The 21,206-nt window shown below is 37.0% G+C and overlaps 1 protein-coding gene across 6 annotated transcripts in view; it reads right to left on the bottom strand.

Moving 5' to 3' along the window:
- The window catches only part of LOC145291415 (uncharacterized), a 91,444-nt gene extending 78,334 nt beyond the window's left edge, over positions 1-13,110 (bottom strand). For 3 of the 6 annotated variants that reach the window (XM_080137224.1, XM_080137222.1, XM_080137230.1), the window contains exon 1: positions 12,974-13,046. In XM_080137224.1, coding sequence (XP_079993350.1) covers positions 12,974-13,031 — 58 coding nt within the window. In that variant the 5' untranslated portion in view covers positions 13,032-13,046. Of the gene's footprint in view, positions 1-8,289; positions 8,428-9,851; positions 10,041-12,973 lie in introns of all 6 variants that reach the window. The other 3 variants (XM_080137225.1, XM_080137227.1, XR_013869409.1) reach the window with 3 other exon arrangements.
- Between the last annotated feature and the right edge of the window lie 8,096 nt (positions 13,111-21,206).

The raw sequence follows: 21,206 nt of genomic DNA, 5'->3' as shown, positions 1-21,206 counted from the left end.
GCGGGCAATCGTCGTTGGCGGGTACTCCTTCGAAGAAGCACTTCCTCATTGCTGTTTTCTTCATTACCACCATCATTACTACCAGTCTGTTCCATTATCCCGTCTCGTGGTTCCATAGGCGGTGTCTCACAATCAGGGCAGGGGGGCAGTATCCGTCTTTGTCGGGTACTTCTCCGAAGAATCGGAGGCGTCATCTCCTCGGTATGCTCCATCATCCCTTCTCGCTGGGTTTCGCAATCACGGGGGGTGGGCAGTATTCGTCTCTGTCGAGTATTTCGATGAGGCATTACTTCCTTGTGTCCATCGCTCTCCTCACTATTGTCATCAGTATGTCCCATCATTCCCTCATCTGGTTCTGTTGGTGGTGTTTCTATGCTCACCTGAAGGGGCAGTAAGTGATCAGGATCATCTCTGAACGGTGTGTGATCCTCCTCATCGTCCTCAGAATCAGAAGAGGTATAACAAGGGCGGATATCTTTTACGTGACGTGGTATGCCACCAATCAACATGGTCTGAGGACTTATGATTTCATCTATTTTTCCCCGGAAAAATTTCGTAGTGCACCCAGCATTTGGGGGTTTTATCCAAACAAGGTCTCCCACCTGATATGGTGTACTGACAACACTCACCACTGATGGTATGGCATCAACTCCTTTCACACGCTGTTCATATTGGTAAATCCCATTGGCTGGTGCAGTTGCTGGTGTTGCATTGTCCTTGGGTGTTATATTATACCAGTACACAGCTTCTGGAATAGAGCACTGCGTCCTGGCTGCAATTCTTTTGATGGTGCGGTGACACCGTTCTGCTATACCATTACCCTCGGGATAATATGCACACCGATAATGCATTTTAATCCCCCATTCGTGCACGAATTTCTGAAATTCTTGACATCGAAATGTGGCGGCATTATCAGTCAGAATTTCAATCGGGGCACCACGTTAAAAAAAGACGGCTCTCAACTGTTGTACAATGCTGGCTGCATCCTGTCGTGTCAACAGGCGCCATATTGTGAAACGCGTCGGGCCACAATCCGTCATGGTCAAAAAATGTTTGCCCCCATAATGTGTTATGTCCATCCCTACTCGCTGCCAGTTGCCCTCCACCTCGAGCTTCCCTTTTTGCCATTGGGATGGTGCCGGATCAATTCTCTGACACTCTTCACACGAACGTATGGCTGCTTTCACTGATGCTTTTGTAGTTGCAGGGCATACTCTTCGGACAAAATATGCAGTCCTCTGAATTCCAGGATGTCCAATCTGCTGGTGTATCATACGGATCTGGTCAGGTGTTAACTGATCCGTTACAGTCGCGCATGTTTGTTGTTGAAGATCGGATCCCTGCCTCATTGCATCGATCCACCTCTTTGGTACTCGAGTCAAGCTATCAGCCAAATTCTGCATCGACGAGACTAACGTAATGTCTACCTGCAAGCTGTATTCGTCAACTAGACGCTTAATTATTGCTAGTCTCCTTCGTACTAGCATTTCACTTGCAGCTCTAGTCTTAACTCGAGCCTTTCCAGTCAAGGTGTCGGTTAACCAATGGTAAACACACAATGAGTCAGTGTGGAGATGCACAACATTAGTCTGCCATTGCAATGCGAGATTAAGACCTTTTAACGTGGCATCAAGTTCTGCCAAATTTATATGTTGGGCATCATTTTTCGGACGAAGCCAGCATGCATCTTCCACAACAACACCTAGTTGCTCCAACACGACACCTGTAGCCAACGAACTTGCGTCAACCCATGCATTTAGTTCGTTTCCAGACACTTGCCACTCACCCCGGGCAGGGTCATTCCTATGCACTCTGGACAACATTTCAGCCATCATTTGTTGGAGAGAATCATCATCCGCAACATCGTCCCATCCTTTTGTTACTGTAGTCACTCGTCTTTTCACCACTCCTGTTGCCGATCGGAGCCATCCACAGACAGGTAGATGTCCTACCAATTTACCACAGATAGAAAACACAGTACGTCTTGTTAATACATTGGGTAACTTTGGAAGTGGGCTCCCTCGTTTCCATCGCAACGTATTGCCCTCCTCCCAGACCTCGAGGCCTAGCACGGGCACTCCATCCTTTAGGCGCTTAGGGTCTTTGCTTATTAACCCAAACGCTTTCAGTTTTATTCGAACTGCATCCGCAGACATTATGTCCTCATTAACATAGATGTCATCTATGTAGGCTGAAGCAGCTTTTGCTGTGGTCTCATCCTGCATCAAAACAGTTTTAATAATGGTTGTCATAATCAAGGGTGCTACGTTTAGGCCAAAACCCAAACGTGTCAAACAATATAGTTTTCCCTTGAGTAGTACTGTCTGAAACGGCCATAATGACTCATGGACACGTATCTGCAGGTAGGCCCTCTTTAGATCCAGAAGTGCTACATTGCTCTCTTTTTGACGCCACTCTCTCAGTTTAGCAGCGCACACATCTGCGTTTCCGGTAAACGCATCAACATGCCGATTCAACTCTCGGTAATCCATTACGGGACGAATTTTTTCTTTGGTAGATTGTTCAACAGCCATGAGCGGAATTAATCCCTTGGGTGGTCCCAGACGTTCCTGTGGGTATGGTATTAACCAACCGTTGTCAATCCACATCTGAAGTTCTTCTTCATATGCGGCCCTATTCTTGGTAGAAACTGCATACTCTGGAATCGTGTTGCACAGCCGATCTGGTTCCTGGCCCATGGCCCATTTCCACTTTGCAGTCCACACCCTTTCGTTGTCATCAAATGTAGCACAGAAGTCCTTTTCTTCAATCGACATGGCTGCACAGACGTCTTTCCCTTCTCCAAGCCTGATACCTCTAGCTGCTGTGATTGTAACGCCTCCTAGTGCTTGTATTGCATCAATTCCAAGCAACATGTCGTAGCCAAGGGGTTTCTCCTGCATCACCAGAACGTCAACTTTAGCTGTGTCACCCTTCTCAGTGCAGATTGTGACTGTCCCTTCACCACAACATACCCGTGATAAGCCATTAATGGTCATAACGCCAACTGGGTTCCTCCGCCACACCGGACAGCAATGGGCACTAACTATAGACCGGGAACACCCCGTGTCTATAAGTGCTGAACACTGCACATCATCAAGTTTAACGCTAATGACAGGCAATCCTGTGTTTATTGGTTGGCAGGGGGCAAGGGTAGCGATAGTACCTTGCCCCCAACTTCGTTTCCCGAACAGTTGCGAGATATGTGCCCAAACTTATTGCAGCGATAGCATTGCACTGGTCTCTTTGATTGTGGATATACACCTCTCCTATCACTCCGGCACTCTTTAGCAAAATGATTGGCCTCCCCACATTTATAGCACACTGGGGTGGCATGCTTATTACTATCTGGAAGAGAGTCCACATTGCCTCCATGTCGAAAACGAGCTGCTGCTGCAATTGGTTCCTGTTCCTTACAGATGTTTCGAGCTCGGGCCAATAACTCATCAGTTGACAATTCATCGATTCTTGATGATGCCCGCAACAGTTTACTGACCTCCTCGGGTAGGCCTACCAAAAAAGCACAGCTTAATATTTTATCGTTGACCCCACCAAACGGTACAGATAATTTTCGCAGGTCGGCTAGGTACACGTCGACTGTTTCCTTGGGTTGAAGTGTCCGGCTCGTGAACTGTTGCCACGCAACAAATGGATCTGTACCAAACGCTGTATACAGGCTCTGCTTGATTTCATCCCAGTCTGGTTCATCCCCGAGTTGTTGGTAGACTGCATAGGCCCCTCCGGTTAGCCTCAAAGGGATAACTGTGGCTGGTTCTTTAATTTTGCACAGTTTACAGATTTTCTCTGCCTTTTCAATCCATTCAACGACAGCCGGTCCAGTGGTAGATCCGTCGAACTCGGGTATTAAGCGAATGTCGAATCTGTCCATTGTTAGTAACCGCACACCAAGCGCCGAAATAGCTTAAAACCAACACAAAGTCAAGTATCTGCAGAATGTCTTCTTGGTTCCTCCTCTTCTCTTTTCTCTCTCCCAACAATCGAACACAGCATATAATAACAAAACTCTAAAGCACGTCTGACAGCACTGACTTCTGCCAACAGTCTCCTCCTCCTCTTAACAACACAGGCTTTTTATATCGCAAATTCGTTCACCTCTATTTGCATATTCTTCTAACTCACGTGATCACTACTCTATAAATAAGAGTCTTGACCGTTTCTTTTCTTTCTTTTTATTTATTTTCGGTGACCGACCCGCACGTGGTCTATCCAGGTAAGTCCCGCATTTCTCCACAGAAATAGTAGAATTTTCCTTTTAGAAATCAGCAAAGAGCGCACTTCAATATGAATAAGTAAAGCGAATACTGACAAATGGAGGTTGTAGTCCGAAAATTGCCGCGAAGTTCGTTGGAGTAGACTGAAATAAAGGGGATTCACTAGCGACACAAAACAGGATATAGAAAAAAGTATTCATTATTAAAACAATGAAATTTACAAGTTTTGCAAAACTTATTGTGTTTGCGGCTTTAGAGAAAGTCCAACTATAAAGTTCTTTTACGTCCAAAGAATTAGACGGCTTTTGTAATGTTCGTATAGGCACAAAATTTTAGGAGAGGAATTTTCCTACCTGTTGCTTCATGGACGAGCTGTGGTTAAAAGAGGAAGAGACTATTGTTCTAAAAGCGAACCCGATAAACGGGGGTCCCTGATTGGTTAATTAGACAGACCCTATTTTTAGATTGTTAGCGTATTAAAGGGAGGTAAGTGGGAATGATAACCCCCTTTTTTTTATATAAGTTCCCTTCCTCTTTTAGAAGGGTTGAACTTAATTTCAGATAAGTATCATAAACATTAAAATCGTACGAGCTTTTACATATCAAAGTTACTACATATGGAAACAAATTACAGAAATTAAAACTATATTCAATCTAGAGCGATTAATGAATAAATGCAACACATTTTTTAAAAACTTTTATGTTAACTTGTCAAATCAAGTTTGTGCTTATTTAATCTTGTATATAATGAAAGAGGCACAGGTTTTCCCCTCAGGACCAAAATACCGTAGGTTTACAACAAAAGATTGCACATTTATCCTATTAGCCATTACCTTATTTAACTTGTAGCGGACCAGGATATAAATACCTTAACTCGCTACAAGAAAAAATAATGAAACGAATCGAATGAAGGAAACAAAGAACTCAAATGCGGGAATAAAATAAACATGTCGTTTATTTTCGGTTGAGAAATGAGAGTCTTGGGTGTACACGTGTTCATTCAGCCGTTGACGACTACGCGCAGAGAAGGAAAGGAGAATGCAATAGAAAAACGTCCTGTAGAAAGAGAGGGTTAAGCTCAGTAGAGCGTCCCGCACATGTCTGTTTTGATGGGCCAAAGCAAAGGGGAAAGAGAGTGAGAAAGTCAGTCCAGGTTATGGAGATATAAAGCGTATAAAGTGTACATACTGTTTGTTAGCTTGTGCCCCATACATAGTCGCAGGGGGCGAAGTCGAAAAGGAAGATGCTGCTTATTGCTCTTTCTTTTATGGGTGTTTCCAGTAGTCTTTTGCGCATGTGTGGATTTCATTTGAAAGGGGAAGTGATGTTGTCCTTGTGTGCGTATGTGTGAGTACATGTGTGTACGTTAGTGTGTGTGTTGTGTGTGTGTATACACATGAATGTGAGTGTATGTACGCGAACGTGAATATATGTACGTGTGTGGACGTGGGCGCATATGTTTGTGTGCGCATATGTATATGACAAGTAATATAGCTTAAAATGTGAATGCATGTTTTTGTGTGAGACTAGAAAAACTACAGAACGCCATTACATGCACATTCTTTCGTGATATTAAAACAATTCATTTATTCCAAGAAGCGCTATCTTTATCATCGTCCTAACCTAGAGAGGTAGTAGCTCAAATTTTCCCCCCTCTTTGATAAGTCCTCTTACGACCCCATTCTACACAGCGTGCATTTATACTTTTTCCTACTTTCCTGGGTTTTAGTCGTCATTAACTGACTAGTTCTCTAATAAAGGGTTACATTTTGTCATCCCGTATATATATATATATATATATATATATATATATATATATATATATATATATATATATATATATACAAAATAAAAAACTTGTTATTGAAAATTAATTCAAATTTTTAATTAAAAAAAAACAAAAACTTATAAACCTTTAAGGAAGGTATACAAAATTTTAATCATTCGACAAGGAGTACAAATAAACAAGCAAAACGTTAGTTATCCATTATTTATTGAGGACTATTTTCCTCATCTCCTAATTGTTCTTTCACGACATTTCGGCCAACTATTCCTCTAGCCTTGATCAGGTTTAATTGCGACGGGATAGGAACGCCGAATCTCCTAACTGCATCCTCAGCAATTACTTTCTTTAATTGTCTGTAATTATATATATATATATATATATATATATATATATATATATATATATATAATGCTCCCTATCTTGGATTGAGCATATTGTAACTCAATTGAAAGAAGACAGAATTTATTCAGAAAACAAAAATAAATATATACATGATTTGTGAATTTTTAAAAAGTAACTTTTTTTTTAACCGTTTGAATTTTTTTTATATAAAAAAATAACTGACTGAATTTGTGAGAAATTAAAAACTTAATTACCTCCCCTGTTTAGTCTCTAATTCAAATCGGTAGATTTTGAAACTGAATCACTAAGTTTTACAAATGTCTTTTTTCATCAATAATTACAGACCTGTCTGTGAATCCAATGCCTCTTTTTGTCCCTGAGGATAGAAGGAGACATAAGTGAGCACGCCTCTGCTCTACTCTTAAAGTAAAAGTTCCTTCCAAGCCAAGAGTTCATCAAGGTTTTAACCTTTGACAGCACCTTTAACCAATTCTTTTTAAGCTGGAGACCCAATCCAAACAACATGCTAAGAATTCGAACTAGGCCATCTATCCAGCAGAAAGGTGCTGGAAGAGTAGTGGCGCCCGACCGCAGGTGAACTGACTTGCTGTAATTGATTTTGGCCCCTGTGATCGTTTTCATAATGTGTGAACGCCTCTGTCGCCTCCTCAATATATTGGAAGCACGACCCAAAGATGGTGATATCATCGGCGAACACACAACCCAAAGACGGTGATATCATCGGCGACCCTGGCTTGTGATCCATCAGGCAATGTGATTCCATGTAGGACCGGACTTGCCTCCCCATTCCTGAGCTTGCAAAGTAGCGACTCCAATAAAAGGATATAAAGCAATGGCAACAGCAGACAGCCGTGATGTACCAACTGAGAGATAGTGAAAGATTGCGAATGCTTTCTGTTGACTTGCACCACTAGTGTTGATATGCGGTACAAAATAGAGATCCATTTGTGGAAGTCCAGTTTAAAACCAGTAGTCTCTAAATTAAATTCCTGAAAGTGATGGTCAACCCTATCGAAAATTTTGGACTGATCCAAATTGATCAGTGCAGCTCCCATATCGTCTTCTATCCCTCTGTCTAAGATTGTACAGATCACGTGCAAGTTGTTTTGAATCGATCTCCCCTTCACAGCATAATTTTGCTCAGATTTGCTCAACTTTTCAATAACTCCCTGCAACTGATTCGATAGGATATTGGCCCAAATCTTTAACTCTGTGTTTAGCGGCATTATGGGTCTGTAATCCTCTAGTTCTTCCCCACCATACCTATCCCACTTCTTCAACAATGTGATCATTCCCTTGGTGACTTGACCAGGGATCGAACTCTCATCAAACCAATGGTTGAAGATATTCATCAGAATTAATAGAAACATGTGTGACAGCCTCAAATACAGTTCGTAGGGCAGACCATCAAGTCCTGGCGATTTGTTGCAGCCAACCTGCTTCAACATGGTGAAGGCCTTGTTCTCTGTAACCCTACCTTTGCAACCAGCCACTTTTTTTTACAACTTGGAATTTTTTAATGAATAAAATGTTTTAATTTATTATTATATTATCTTTTAATGGCAGGTGAATAGGGTCATATAATTTCTCTCGTATTAAGATCGAATTACCTTCTTGTTCATTAGTAGGAGTGAATGTAACCTTTTCAGGGACTTCTTTTCTTTTGGAGTGGGGAAGAGCACTATAGTATACGTTCGTTTCTAATGATACCTTAATTATCTTTATTGTTTTAGGGGAGTAATGTACTATGTGCCGTTATTATGATATCATCCGCCCAGACATTAACTCCTCCTTTCGGGGGCAGAGCAGTATATGTTCGTCGAGCATGCTATCATCCAACTATCAGACTAGCAAAAATATCGATACAGATATTGATTGCATAATTATTGATTGATAAGACAACTTTACATGGACAGGCTATATTGCTGCATTGGTAATGATTCGATCCTTTTCACGTGCAGATGGTGCACCCATCGAGGCGGGTGTATGTGCTTCCTTTTGGTACTATTTTGTCGTCATGTTTGCATTGCTCGCTATTTGGTGCACCTAAAAAGAAAGAAACAAAAAGAATCAACTTCGATGAGATGAATGCCTGGAGCATAATAAAGATTCTACAAAGCATAATCCTTTATCGAATGAGAAAGACTGTGATAATTCACCTGCAAGATGAAACAGATTTTCTATTTAGAGAATATGAAAGAAGGGAAGTAACTGTTCGTTTTGGTGATCTCAACTGCCACCAAAACGATTTGGGGAATAAAGTTAGCGTATTCCAAGATCTTGGATGAACATGTGTTACAGACCTTTTTGGATTAAGAAGTAATTCGGCGATTCTTCGTCATTAGAGCGAAACTGGAAAGTCGAAAAATTGAATTTCAAGTGAAACCAATGGTATCTACTTAATTGTCATGTCACAGTAATGAACATATCCAAAAATAAGAAAAACGAGGTAGAAAATTTATTATTAATGAAAATAGTTTTCAAATACAATTAACGAAAATTGAGTTTTGCTAAAAAAAAAAATAAAAGAAACCAGAGAATTCGAATCGTAACAAGGGAAGTAATTGTTTTCTGAAACCTTTCAAAATCTCAGGCGAGAAAAAAAAAAATTCCTGTCTTTTTCACTCTTACTTTCCCTCTCTGTCCTGCTCCAACCAATTCTATCGACCTGTTCCACATATCCCAAAACCTTAACATGACAAATCTCCAGAAAAAAAAAATACAAATAAACCTAGAACCTCATCCTCCAACGTAGACCCCTACTACCATGTCTCCTTCTCCAACATCAGGGGTCTACGTTCCAATCTTCCAGAAGTTGAAACACAATTACAGGAGACGAAACCGGACATATTCTTTCTAAGTGAAACTGGCATAGGGCTGACCACTTCCCTAGATGAGTTCATAATTAAGGGATACTCTAACTTAACTTCTAAATCTGACCCCCAAGATCGCCATGGGCATGGAATATGTGCCTACATTAAAGATGGCTTCCCATGTGGCAGGTATATCTCCAGAGAAGACCCTAATTTACCTTATATGTGCTTCCGGGTTGCACTAGCTTACACCACTGCATTTATATTTGACCTCTATCACTCCCACAACAGTGGGGCTGATATCTTTAAGAGTATATCTGAGAAAATTGACCACATCATGTCTGCTCATTCTTCGGCTAACATTCACATTTGCGGTGACTTCAATATCCATAATGTGAAATGGCTGACCCACTCAAATAAGACAGATGATGAGGGGAGGTTCTGTCATGATTTTGCCATTGCTATGACCTCATTCAGATTGTTCACGAACCCACCCGTGTGTCCGATACTACCGATCAGTATGCAAGCCTTCTAGACCTTTTTCTCTCAACTTCCCTGAGCTATGTTCATGTTCTGTTCTATCTCCTCTGAGATCCTCCGACCACTCCGTTGTATCAGTTAAGATAAAAATGAAATTTAATAAGTCCTCAGACGTACCTCTCCACCGTACTGTATATCGATACTCTACCGCTGACTGGGATAGCTTCCATACATTCATATCTGATCTACCTCTGCATTCCATGTTTAAAAAGGATGTGCAGCTGCCATTGCGCACAGAAATCACTTTTTCCATAGCTACCAACGTAATACTGAGACTAAAGCTGCTTTCAGGACTGCCAGCAACCACTGTAAAAGAGTAATAAAAAATGCAAGAGAGCTATATGCTCAGTTTGTTAAACCAAAGTATCTGAGCTGTGGCTTGGTTCCCACCAGTTTTGGCAAATAGCAAACAGGATCCTGAACAGGAGCGTGCGTTCTCCCCAGAATGTGCTGCTGCCATGGTTGCTGATAAGACATGGCTGCGTTTGTAAATGAATGTTTCTGTTTAGAGCACAATTGAACTATGATATTTGGCATTTTCATTTTAAACTTTAATTCAAGCCATTGTATTCAAAATAATTTTATAAAATCAACAGCAGCTTCTCTACAGTTCGACGATAGCAAAACAGCGAACGGTGTTTTCGGACTGGTATATACTGTAACCTTTTAAACGTTACACAAATTTCGCACATGCTCTTTTCATAAACGTGTACTCCTGCATATGTGTGTTGTGGCAAAATGAAAAGCGCCCCTTTTTGGGGAGCTGGGGGCTTCTACATTAATGAACCTTGTGCCTAACTTGTCTGTACTTATGAGGTGATGTGTTAAGCAGGTGCTTTGTGGGTTTGGGAAGATAAGAGCACGTCGGCTGGGTTTGAATGACAATCGTTTGTTAATATTCAACAAAGTCCAAACGATTTGAGAACCTAGAAAACGAAAGGTCAAACCCAGAGAACTCATCATCGAGGCATTCGAAAACAAAACAATGTTCAAATTGTATGAATATATCTTTCTCTCTTTTTATGTCATTCTCTCTCTCTCTCTCTCTCTCTTTCTCTCTCTCTCTTTCACTCCCCTTCGCTCTCTCTTTTAATGAAGAAAGAACGAATTAAATATAATTCTATTGTTTTTAAAACAGTTGAAGCTTGGATTCTGGGATCGACGGGCGCGACATAGCATGTGTCTGGTCTTTATAAAAATATGCTTCGCCAATGTTAAACGTAAAATAAATTATATATTTTTATAAAAATGCATTTGGTCATTGTTTCTATACAAACATTAAATTTCAATTCATTATATAAAAATAATTTTATAAAATCAACAGTAGCTTCTCTACAGTGCAATGTAGACGACAATATATTGTAGACTAAGTCACTGAGGGGAGACATGTAAAGCTTCCTTCCAGTGCAGTACTTCTGCATATGTGCATTCTTACCAGTGAGCAATCAAGAAAACAATAGATATAGTTGTACATACATGTAAGTGTGCTGGTCTTCATTTTCTCAAGCGTCGATTTTCCATGTGTGGGCCGTGATCTTCTTGTGGTTGTTAACCTCTGGCCTTCTCTGTCTAGCTAGATGAACCAAAACTATTTGCACATGAAAATACAATGGAGACGTGCTGAGGTTTCAAATGTTTTATTTAGAGAGAGAGAGAGAGAGAGAGAGAAAGAGAGAGAGAGAGAGAGAGAGAGAGAGAAAAAGAGAAAAAGAAAAAGAAAATTTATTAGCTTAATCTTAATGATGTCAATGCACGGACAGAGTCTTGAGGCAACATTCATTTAGATTTTTATATTGTCAGGCGCATCTCGTCTGTACTGCTCACAACTGGGGACTGTCATCATCTATATTTCGACACCTACATGTTTAACATGCTTTGTTTAAGGATCTAATCTTTAACCCCCCTTCAATCACACCACCTGCAGCTGGGTATATTTTCATTTGGTGTCAGGTTACTCTGATGTGTACTAATTTAACCAAAACTAGTTAACGTAATCGCTACTTTCTGGCATAGAGTCTCAATATAAAACATATTGTTTTTTTTTTAACATATTCTTAGCAATTAATCCAACAATAACTAGGCAAACTCGGTGACCTTTTATCTGTTGGGCTGAGGTATTAATCCTACCTTTTTCTTTGAGGTGAAGTTAGTTTATTGCTAATTGCCTTAGGCTTCATTGCCAGGGAATGCTAACGTTCAGGCTATATTTACAAAACCTGAGTGCTCCTCTTTTTTTAGGCACTTGCTTGATTCTTCTCCCCTTTCAGCCTTGTGCCACATCTCCCTATGGTAGAAAGGATATAAAGTACTTAGTCCAACAGGTTTTGGACTTTTATTTGTCAAGCTTAGGTATTAATCCTGTGTAGCTCTAGGAGGTCCACTCTTCCAGACTATATCCTCGCTCTTAGTAATGAATGTTACTAGCAGATTGGTATATGCCGAAGATCTGTTCTTGACAATCGGTCTGATTTCTAAAGTTAAAGCTACCATTCGCCTATAAATGGACTATTTTTGCCACATTTGAGCTAGTGCACCAACCACCAATCTCTTCCTCTTAGCTAAGGTTTTAAAAAAAAAAGGACCTCTAACCTAATAGGTCTCATACTGCATATCAAGAATAAAACAACCCATATTTGGAGTCAAGAGCAGCAGCAGCTGGGTTCTAAAATTCTTAAGTACCAGTTAACTAGTTTAGAAGTGAATCCTCTATGTTCAAATATATAGACATACGAACATACTTAACTTTATGTAGTTATCCAAAATAAATATATCATAATTCTTTTCACCCCATCTTTGCTTCCTTGCATAAAACAAATTGAACTAAATATAGCCCATATTTAGACCCATTAGTAGCTGTGTTCTAAAATTGTTAATGGTCAATTAATTAGTTTAGGAGTGGAGCCTTTATATTCAAATATATAAATATATCAACATTCATAACTTAAGAAGTTATCGAAAAGCACAGTGCTTCTCTGCATCACAGTTCTTTGGTGCTGATAGACTAGCGGTTGTTTTAAGTCGAGATCGAACTTAAGACTATCTCCAAGATAATTGATGACTCTAAACACTTAGCTACGAAGAATGGTATTTGATTTGTTAGGAAATAAAATTCAAGTAAAAGATTGAAGAATGGAGCCGATAACGAAAGAGAATGGAATTCAATATATGTTGGCAAAGAATTAATTTAGATTTATCAAAATTTGGAATCTAAAACCTCTTTTCAAATGTATTGTACTCACCAGTTAAACCAAGGCCAATCAGGCTGCAGAATACCAATGTCCAAATCATACTCAACATTTTGCTGATGAGAGATTCCTTAATGAAACCATGAATAAAATTGTTCCTTTTTTTATACAGAAAAACCTCATTAACGCCTCAGCAATTTCTGCTACAGCTGTTCTGTATAATCCGTCAATTAATGTCTAAAAGAAAAAAAGGAATCAATGAATATTTCAGATCACATAACAATTTATCTTTTCCTTAGAAATGGACATGTTTTTAGTTGATGCTTGTCATTTTATTTTTTAATTTTTTCAAAGAAACTCATTAACTATTAAAGCTCAATGCATTAATCTTGCAGGTTGATAATAATGAAGACAAACACAGTGACATAGTTAACAAAAAGTGTACGAGCAAAAATATGTTACAGAAGTACACGTCATGGTTCTGGGACCATAACTGCCACAAATGAAATTAATACTCTTCACTTCATTATTAACTCAAGATTTGAGAAGTGGTGGAGAATCTTGATTAATACTCGGGTATCTATATATCTTATATAGAAATCAAATGTTATCCCTAAGAATGAGCCATTGTGGTTTCTGAGAACATCTTGTTGTAGTTTTGCGGGTCGATAATGGTCAAGACAAACACAGTGGTATAATTAAAAAAAAATTTTATTGGCAAAAGTATGTTCCAGAAATACACATCATAATGTTTGGGCAATATCTGCCACGAATCGCTATATTAATGATTAGATATAACTGTATTTATTGTCTCTGGGTAAGTCCATTAATCCTAAAATGTGTAGATCAGCTTACCTCATAGCAACCTCTATATTTCCTAAGGAGTTAATATCTTTTCGTCTTGGAGCTGACTTCCATGAAGTCAGTGTTTTTTCTTTTCCTTTTCCTCCTTTGCTTTCGAGAAATTATTTGTGGAACTGGTGACTCGAACATGTCAAACACGACGTCCATTAAATCTCCTCCTGTAGTGTTGTCATCTACAGTATCTCAATATTTTTCCTATTTGGTTTGAATGTCTCTTTTAGTCATTTTACCGTATGGAATATATCTAGAATTCTTTTATCTACAATTTCGATTTCTCAGAATAACTTGTTTTTCTTAAAAATTCAGAAAAAAAAATTGTTCGATTTGCAAACGTCCTTTTTTGATATTTATTTTTTGTTCCGATTACTGATGAATTGGTAACAGTCTGTTGAAAATCGTCTTGATTTGTTTCATGAACATAGTTATCTCCCCTGGTGATATGCAAGATGGGACGTTATCATTAGGTATCATTTTATACCCTTGCAAAAAATCTTATGTGGCTTTCACTGTTGTAATATTCTCTTGAAAGTATCAACAAACCCCTTGAATGACACAATACGATTCAAGATGTTTCGTTAAAAAAACGACTGATAAAACTGTTTGAACTCACTGGATGGAAATTGAGTGTTATTATCCAATACTACATGATCCATGAGTCTGGAATGTGCAAAGAATTCATGCAGAAACCTGATTGTTGTTTCTGTTTTTATCTTTATTTCATGTATTTTTTTTGTACTTTAATATGTAGCAGTCACCATTACAAACTTTTTTTTTGTACTTTAATATGTAGCAGTCACCATTACAAACTATTTTTTTTTGTACTTTAATATGTAGCAGTCACCATTACAAACTATTTTTTTTTGTACTTTAATATGTAGCAGTCACCATTACAAACTATTTTTTTTTGTACTTTAATATGTAGCAGTCACCATTACAAATTATTTTTTTTGTACTTTAATATGTAGCAGTCACCATTACAAATTATTTTTTTTGTACTTTAATATGTAGCAGTCACCATTACAAACTTTTTTTTTTTGTACTTTAATATGTAGCAGTCACCATTACAAACTATTTTTTTTTGTACTTTAATATGTAGCAGTCACCATTACAAATTATTTTTTTTGTACTTTAATATGTAGCAGTCACCATTACAAATTATTTTTTTTGTACTTTAATATGTAGCAGTCACCATTATAAATTATTTTTTTTGTACTTTAATATGTAGCAGTCACCATTACAAATTATTTTTTTTGTACTTTAATATGTAGCAGTCACCATTACAAACTATTTTTTTTTGTACTTTAATATGTAGCAGTCACCATTACAAATTATTTTTTTTGTACTTTAATATGTAGCAGTCACCATTACAAATTATTTTTTTTGTACTTTAATATGTAGCAGTCACCATTACAAACTATTTTTTTTTGTACTTTAATATGTAGCAGTCACCATTACAAATTATTTTTTTTGTACTTTAATATGTAGCAGTCACCATTACAAATTATTTTTTTTGTACTTTAATATGTAGCAGTCACCATTACAAACTATTTTTTTTTGTACTTTAATATGTAGCAGTCACCATTACAAATTATTTTTTTTGTACTTTAATATGTAGCAGTCACCATTACAAATTATTTTTTTTGTACTTTAATATGTAGCAGTCACCATTACAAACTATTTTTTTTGTACTTTAATATGTAGCAGTCACCATTACAAATTATTTTTTTTTGTACTTTAATATGTAGCAGTCACCATTACAAATTATTTTTTTTGTACTTTAATATGTAGCAGTCACCATTACAAACTATTTTTTTTTGTACTTTAATATGTAGCAGTCACCATTACAAATTATTTTTTTTGTACTTTAATATGTAGCAGTCACCATTACAAATTATTTTTTTTGTACTTTAATATGTAGCAGTCACCATTACAAATTATTTTTTTTGTACTTTAATATGTAGCAGTCACCATTACAAACTATTTTTTTTTGTACTTTAATATGTAGCAGTCACCATTACAAATTATTTTTTTTGTACTTTAATATGTAGCAGTCACCATTACAAACTATTTTTTTTGTACTTTAATATGTAGCAGTCACCATTACAAATTATTTTTTTTTGTACTTTAATATGTAGCAGTCACCATTACAAATTATTTTTTTTGTACTTTAATATGTAGCAGTCACCATTACAAACTATTTTTTTTTGTACTTTAATATGTAGCAGTCACCATTACAAATTATTTTTTTTGTACTTTAATATGTAGCAGTCACCATTACAAATTATTTTTTTTGTACTTTAATATGTAGCAGTCACCATTACAAACTATTTTTTTTTGTACTTTAATATGTAGCAGTCACCATTACAAATTATTTTTTTTGTACTTTAATATGTAGCAGTCACCATTACAAACTATTTTTTTTTGTACTTTAATATGTAGCAGTCACCATTACAAATTATTTTTTTTGTACTTTAATATGTAGCAGTCACCATTACAAACTATTTTTTTTTGTACTTTAATATGTAGCAGTCACCATTACAAATTATTTTTTTTGTACTTTAATATGTAGCAGTCACCATTACAAACTATTTTTTTTTGTACTTTAATATGTAGCAGTCACCATTACAAATTATTTTTTTTGTACTTTAATATGTAGCAGTCACCATTACAAACTATTTTTTTTTGTACTTTAATATGTAGCAGTCACCATTACAAATTATTTTTTTTGTACTTTAATATGTAGCAGTCACCATTACAAACTATTTTTTTTTGTACTTTAATATGTAGCAGTCACCATTACAAATTATTTTTTTTGTACTTTAATATGTAGCAGTCACCATTACAAACTATTTTTTTTTGTACTTTAATATGTAGCAGTCACCATTACAAATTATTTTTTTTGTACTTTAATATGTAGCAGTCACCATTACAAACTATTTTTTTTTGTACTTTAATATGTAGCAGTCACCATTACAAATTATTTTTTTTGTACTTTAATATGTAGCAGTCACCATTACAAACTATTTTTTTTTGTACTTTAATATGTAGCAGTCACCATTACAAATTATTTTTTTTGTACTTTAATATGTAGTAGTCACCATTACAAATTATTTTTTTTGTACTTTAATATGTAGCAGTCACCATTACAAACTATTTTTTTTTGTACTTTAATATGTAGCAGTCACCATTACAAACTATTTTTTTTTGTACTTTAATATGTAGCAGTCACCATTACAAACTATTTTCTCACGATTTACACGATTGCTGACTGATGCGGCCACACCCTAACCAGTCAGCTACCAGGACACATTAATCCTATATGTCCCTTAAGGAACTAAGTACTCCTGTCAAAAACTAGTCAGCAGAGGAGCTCAGACCACAAAAGAAGACAGACCTCTCTCCTTTCACTCTCTGTCCACTGAATCTCCCCAGGATGCAACTACTCCACTAAATACCTCTACTGGACAACCTGGGGATACTCTTCAAGTTTCTTCCTCCTGACACGAGAACATTCTAGAACTAATTTCTATTCCTTTTCCCTTTTCCTCCTCGGACACAGTCCTTCTTCTTTCGAAATAAAACCCTTTCGTTGTTTTGTTCTAAAAAGAGGTGTTGATTAATCTCTCTGTCCTTTTGTGCCGCAAGTTAATATTTTATTAGGGGTTTTGTGCACTCACACATAAAACCTACCTAAAACTCTGGGCATTTAGTAAAGTCATCTACTACAACCAAATAATAGAACTCTTTCAATGATCCAGCAAAGTCAATATAAATATTCGGTTTGTTTAAGGCTAAGGTTTGAATTTTATGGTAGAGGTTTTTGCTGCTAACGTGCAACCTTTGCAAAATTGTTGATCCATGTTGATCCATGTTGCATCAGATTCTTTATCCCTGATATGCCTGGGTAGCCAATATCAGACTCTTTTATTATTATTGAACCTCCTCATATTCATAAACAACCTCCTTGATAAAATTGTACCCGAGATGGGTATGTTTGATGATTACACAATTCTCTAATTTTTTTTACAAGGGATCCACCTCTTATCAAGGCCCGACAGCCAATCAAGGATAAGGGTTAATGAGTGCACAGTGGTCGCTGGGACAACTGCATAGAAATCGTTAGTGGTGGAAATTGAGTATAATTTGATTATTTAATGGGACGACTCAACAAAAACTTGTGTACATTGGACTTGAAGACAACCATATTGTACTCAACTTGAAAGCAGGCCTACATAACAGAGTTTCACAGGCTCGTAATTCTAGGAAAGAAGCTTTGTTCATGGAATTTCTGTTTAGAATTAGGCACAAATAGAGAATTGATGAAATTGTTGATCGCTGTTGTAACTAGTTGAGTGTTTTTTGTGAAAGTTTGATGATAGAGGCATAGATTGAAGCTCAGACGAGCACTTGCCATGAAAATAACGACAAAGTAGAGACAAGCTCACAACCTCTTCTGTGGAGGAAGAGGTTGCAGTGAAAAGAAAAGGGCATCATTTACTAGGTTTTGAAGCCGGTTTTAAACTCTGTCAAGGTAAGATATGCTGCTTCAAACAGTTACTGCCCAGATGTGGCAACAGTACTCCATTTTATGGTGTATCTGGCTATTATACAGATAGAGAATAGCGTTAAGAGTGAGATAGCTTTGGAATGGTAAAATGACACAACCATTTTTCCAGAGTCTTTGACAGCAAATTTTATGTAGGTCTTCCATTACAGGTCAGAAGTGATGGTCAGAATCAAAAACTTGTCAAAGCAAGGAGCTTCTTTGAGACAAGAGCCATTCATATAAATTTGGGCCAAGTGCGGATCAGAGTGTTTATGGTGAAAAGATAGAAGCCGAGTTTTGTATGTGTTAAAATTAACCATCCACCTTTTGCCCCATTGCATTACTGAGTAGGTTGTTTTTGCTGATGTGGTTGACAATTTCTCTATTTAACATGGATTCAATCAATTTACTCATGACACACAGAAGTCTAATTGGTCTGTAGTAAGATGCAGAACACCAATCTCTAGTATTTTTAAATACTGGGTAAACTAATGAGGTTTTCCAAGATGTTGGAAAGCATTTTTTTAGGTATCGATTAAACATTTTTGCAAAAATGGGTTCTAGTTCCGTTTGGATCTTTTTGAGTACTATAACTGGAATATTGTCAGGACCAGTTGCTTTGCTGGCATCAAGATTCTTGATGAGTGTAGCAACATCATGAGCAGATATGTTGATGTCGTTCAGATTATTTTCAAGCTTGGCAGGAAATTCAGGATGTAGGTAGCCCTGATTGCATAGGATTGAGTTTGCTGCAAAGTTCTTGGCAAGAACTTTGGCTTTATCACATGCTGATGAAATCATTTTGTTGATGATGAGCGGAATAGAGGACACGCATCTCTTCAGAATCTTGTTTCTTATTCACCAAAACTCATGGAAACCAACCCTTTGTTCTTCTAATTTGGATTTGATGATCTGAGCATATGACTCTCTCTTGCTTTCGATAATCATTTGCCACTGATTGCTAGCAGTTCGAAAGGCAACTTTAGTTTCAAAACATCTATTAAGTTTAAAACAATTGAAGTAGTAGTTTCTATGTAAAATGGCGGCAGCACATTCAGGGGTGTACTATAGTTGGCTGTTTGGTTTGTGTTGACATTTCTTTGCAGGGTATGCTGATGGTTAACTAATTAGTTAAGTCTACATGCTACATTGAACAATTTTGTAAAACTGGTTGCTAGTTCCGGTTGCAACCTTTTGATTACTATAACTGGAATATTGTCAGGATCAGTTGCTTTGCTTGCATCAAGGTTATTGATGGGTGTGGCAACATCATGAACAGATATGTTGATGTCGTTCAGATTATTTTCTGGCTTGGGAGAAAATTCAGAAGTTAGGTTGCCCTGTTCAGGATTTTGTTTGTCGCTTAAACTCATAGAGTTGTTCACGCCGATGGTTAATCAATCAGTTAAGTCGGATGCTACATGAGATGCATTCTTTATGAACATAGAGTGTAGAGGTAGTTCTGATACAAATGTTCGGAAGCTGTCTCAGTATGCCATCAAGTATTGATACACTGTCTGATGGAGAGGGATATTTGAAGTTTTCTTATACTTTGTTTTAATCTTTATTGAGACAACCGAGTGATCAGAAGATCCTATCGAAGACAGAATTGAAGATGACCACAGTTCAGGCATGTTGTTAGAAAAAGATCTAGAACACTTGGAAAAAGTAGTGTCCGCCGGATTAAATACTGGGTAAACTAATGAGGTTTTCCAAGATGTTGGAAAAAGTAGTGTCCGCCGGATTAAACAGAGCTAAAAAGGGAAAAGATAATGAAATACCAAGGTCTTATGTACGACATTAAAAGAAACTGGAATCTTAGGAAGATCTCTATCATTCCAGTAGTTATAGACCTATGAAAAAGAATTTAAAAAACAACTTGGCAAATATATCCGGTGATATCTGGTGATCGGAGACAGAATTGAAGATGAGCACAGTTCAGGGCACGTTGTTAAAAAAAGATGAAGATATCATCCAGATAGGCAAACTCTACACCACTCAGTAATTCGTCCATTACCTGCTAAAATATAGCCGGTGTCACTGTTACTTTGAACGGTAGTCCCTCAAATTTGTACAAACATTTATATGTAATAATTTTGAGCATTCCCCGTTTTCTTTTTTCTCTTCACCAGCAAAAGAAAAGAGTTCATTCTCAGTAGCAACATAAAAAGCAACAAACATTCAAATTAAATTGAATGGCAACCCGAAACAAAATAATATTATTGACGTCAATCCGAAACACACATACTTTACATAGTGAACAAGAAGTTGGAATGATTCCATGAAGAAAAAGTTTGATTTGATCGTTTAGTTTGACGGCATATCAACTCTTTTCAGTAATTCGTCCATTACTTGCTAAAATATAGCCGGCGTCACCTTTGCTTTGAATGGTAGCCCCTCGAATGTGCATAAATATTTATATGCAATAATTTTGAGCATTTCTCGTTTTCTTTTGGCAGACGATCTTTTCTCATGTAGGAATAGTGTGAAAAGCAATAAGCGCCCACGGTTGTCATGTGCCAGCTGTAGGGAACCAATGGTATGTGAACCTTTAAAAAAAAACAAATCTTATATCAGGCGTTAGATAGCGATTTATTCAAAACTATCTATATGAAAATGTGAAAAATTACATTTCGTTAAAAAAACAAACTTGCATTTAATCGACACCACAAGACAACACGTAATTTAACAATTATGTTTCATCAGCACTTTTCTTGTTTTGTAAATTTGGGTTTTTAAAAAACTTATAATTGGTTATGAATCTAATTTAGCCTTCTTTTTTTGTTATAAATAATTTAGAAATAATATCTCCTATTGTTTTGCCTGATATTTTTTATTAACTTTATTATATTTTGTAAATTCATTTTCAATTAGAAC

The sequence above is a fragment of the Euprymna scolopes genome, chromosome 12 (genome assembly GCF_053919585.1).
Source record: "Euprymna scolopes isolate OS-2025 chromosome 12, ASM5391958v1, whole genome shotgun sequence".
In the NCBI taxonomy this organism is placed as follows: Eukaryota; Metazoa; Mollusca; class Cephalopoda; order Sepiida; family Sepiolidae; genus Euprymna; species Euprymna scolopes.
Note: the sequence above shows the minus strand (reverse complement) of the source record. Positions and strands in the feature narration are given on the sequence as shown.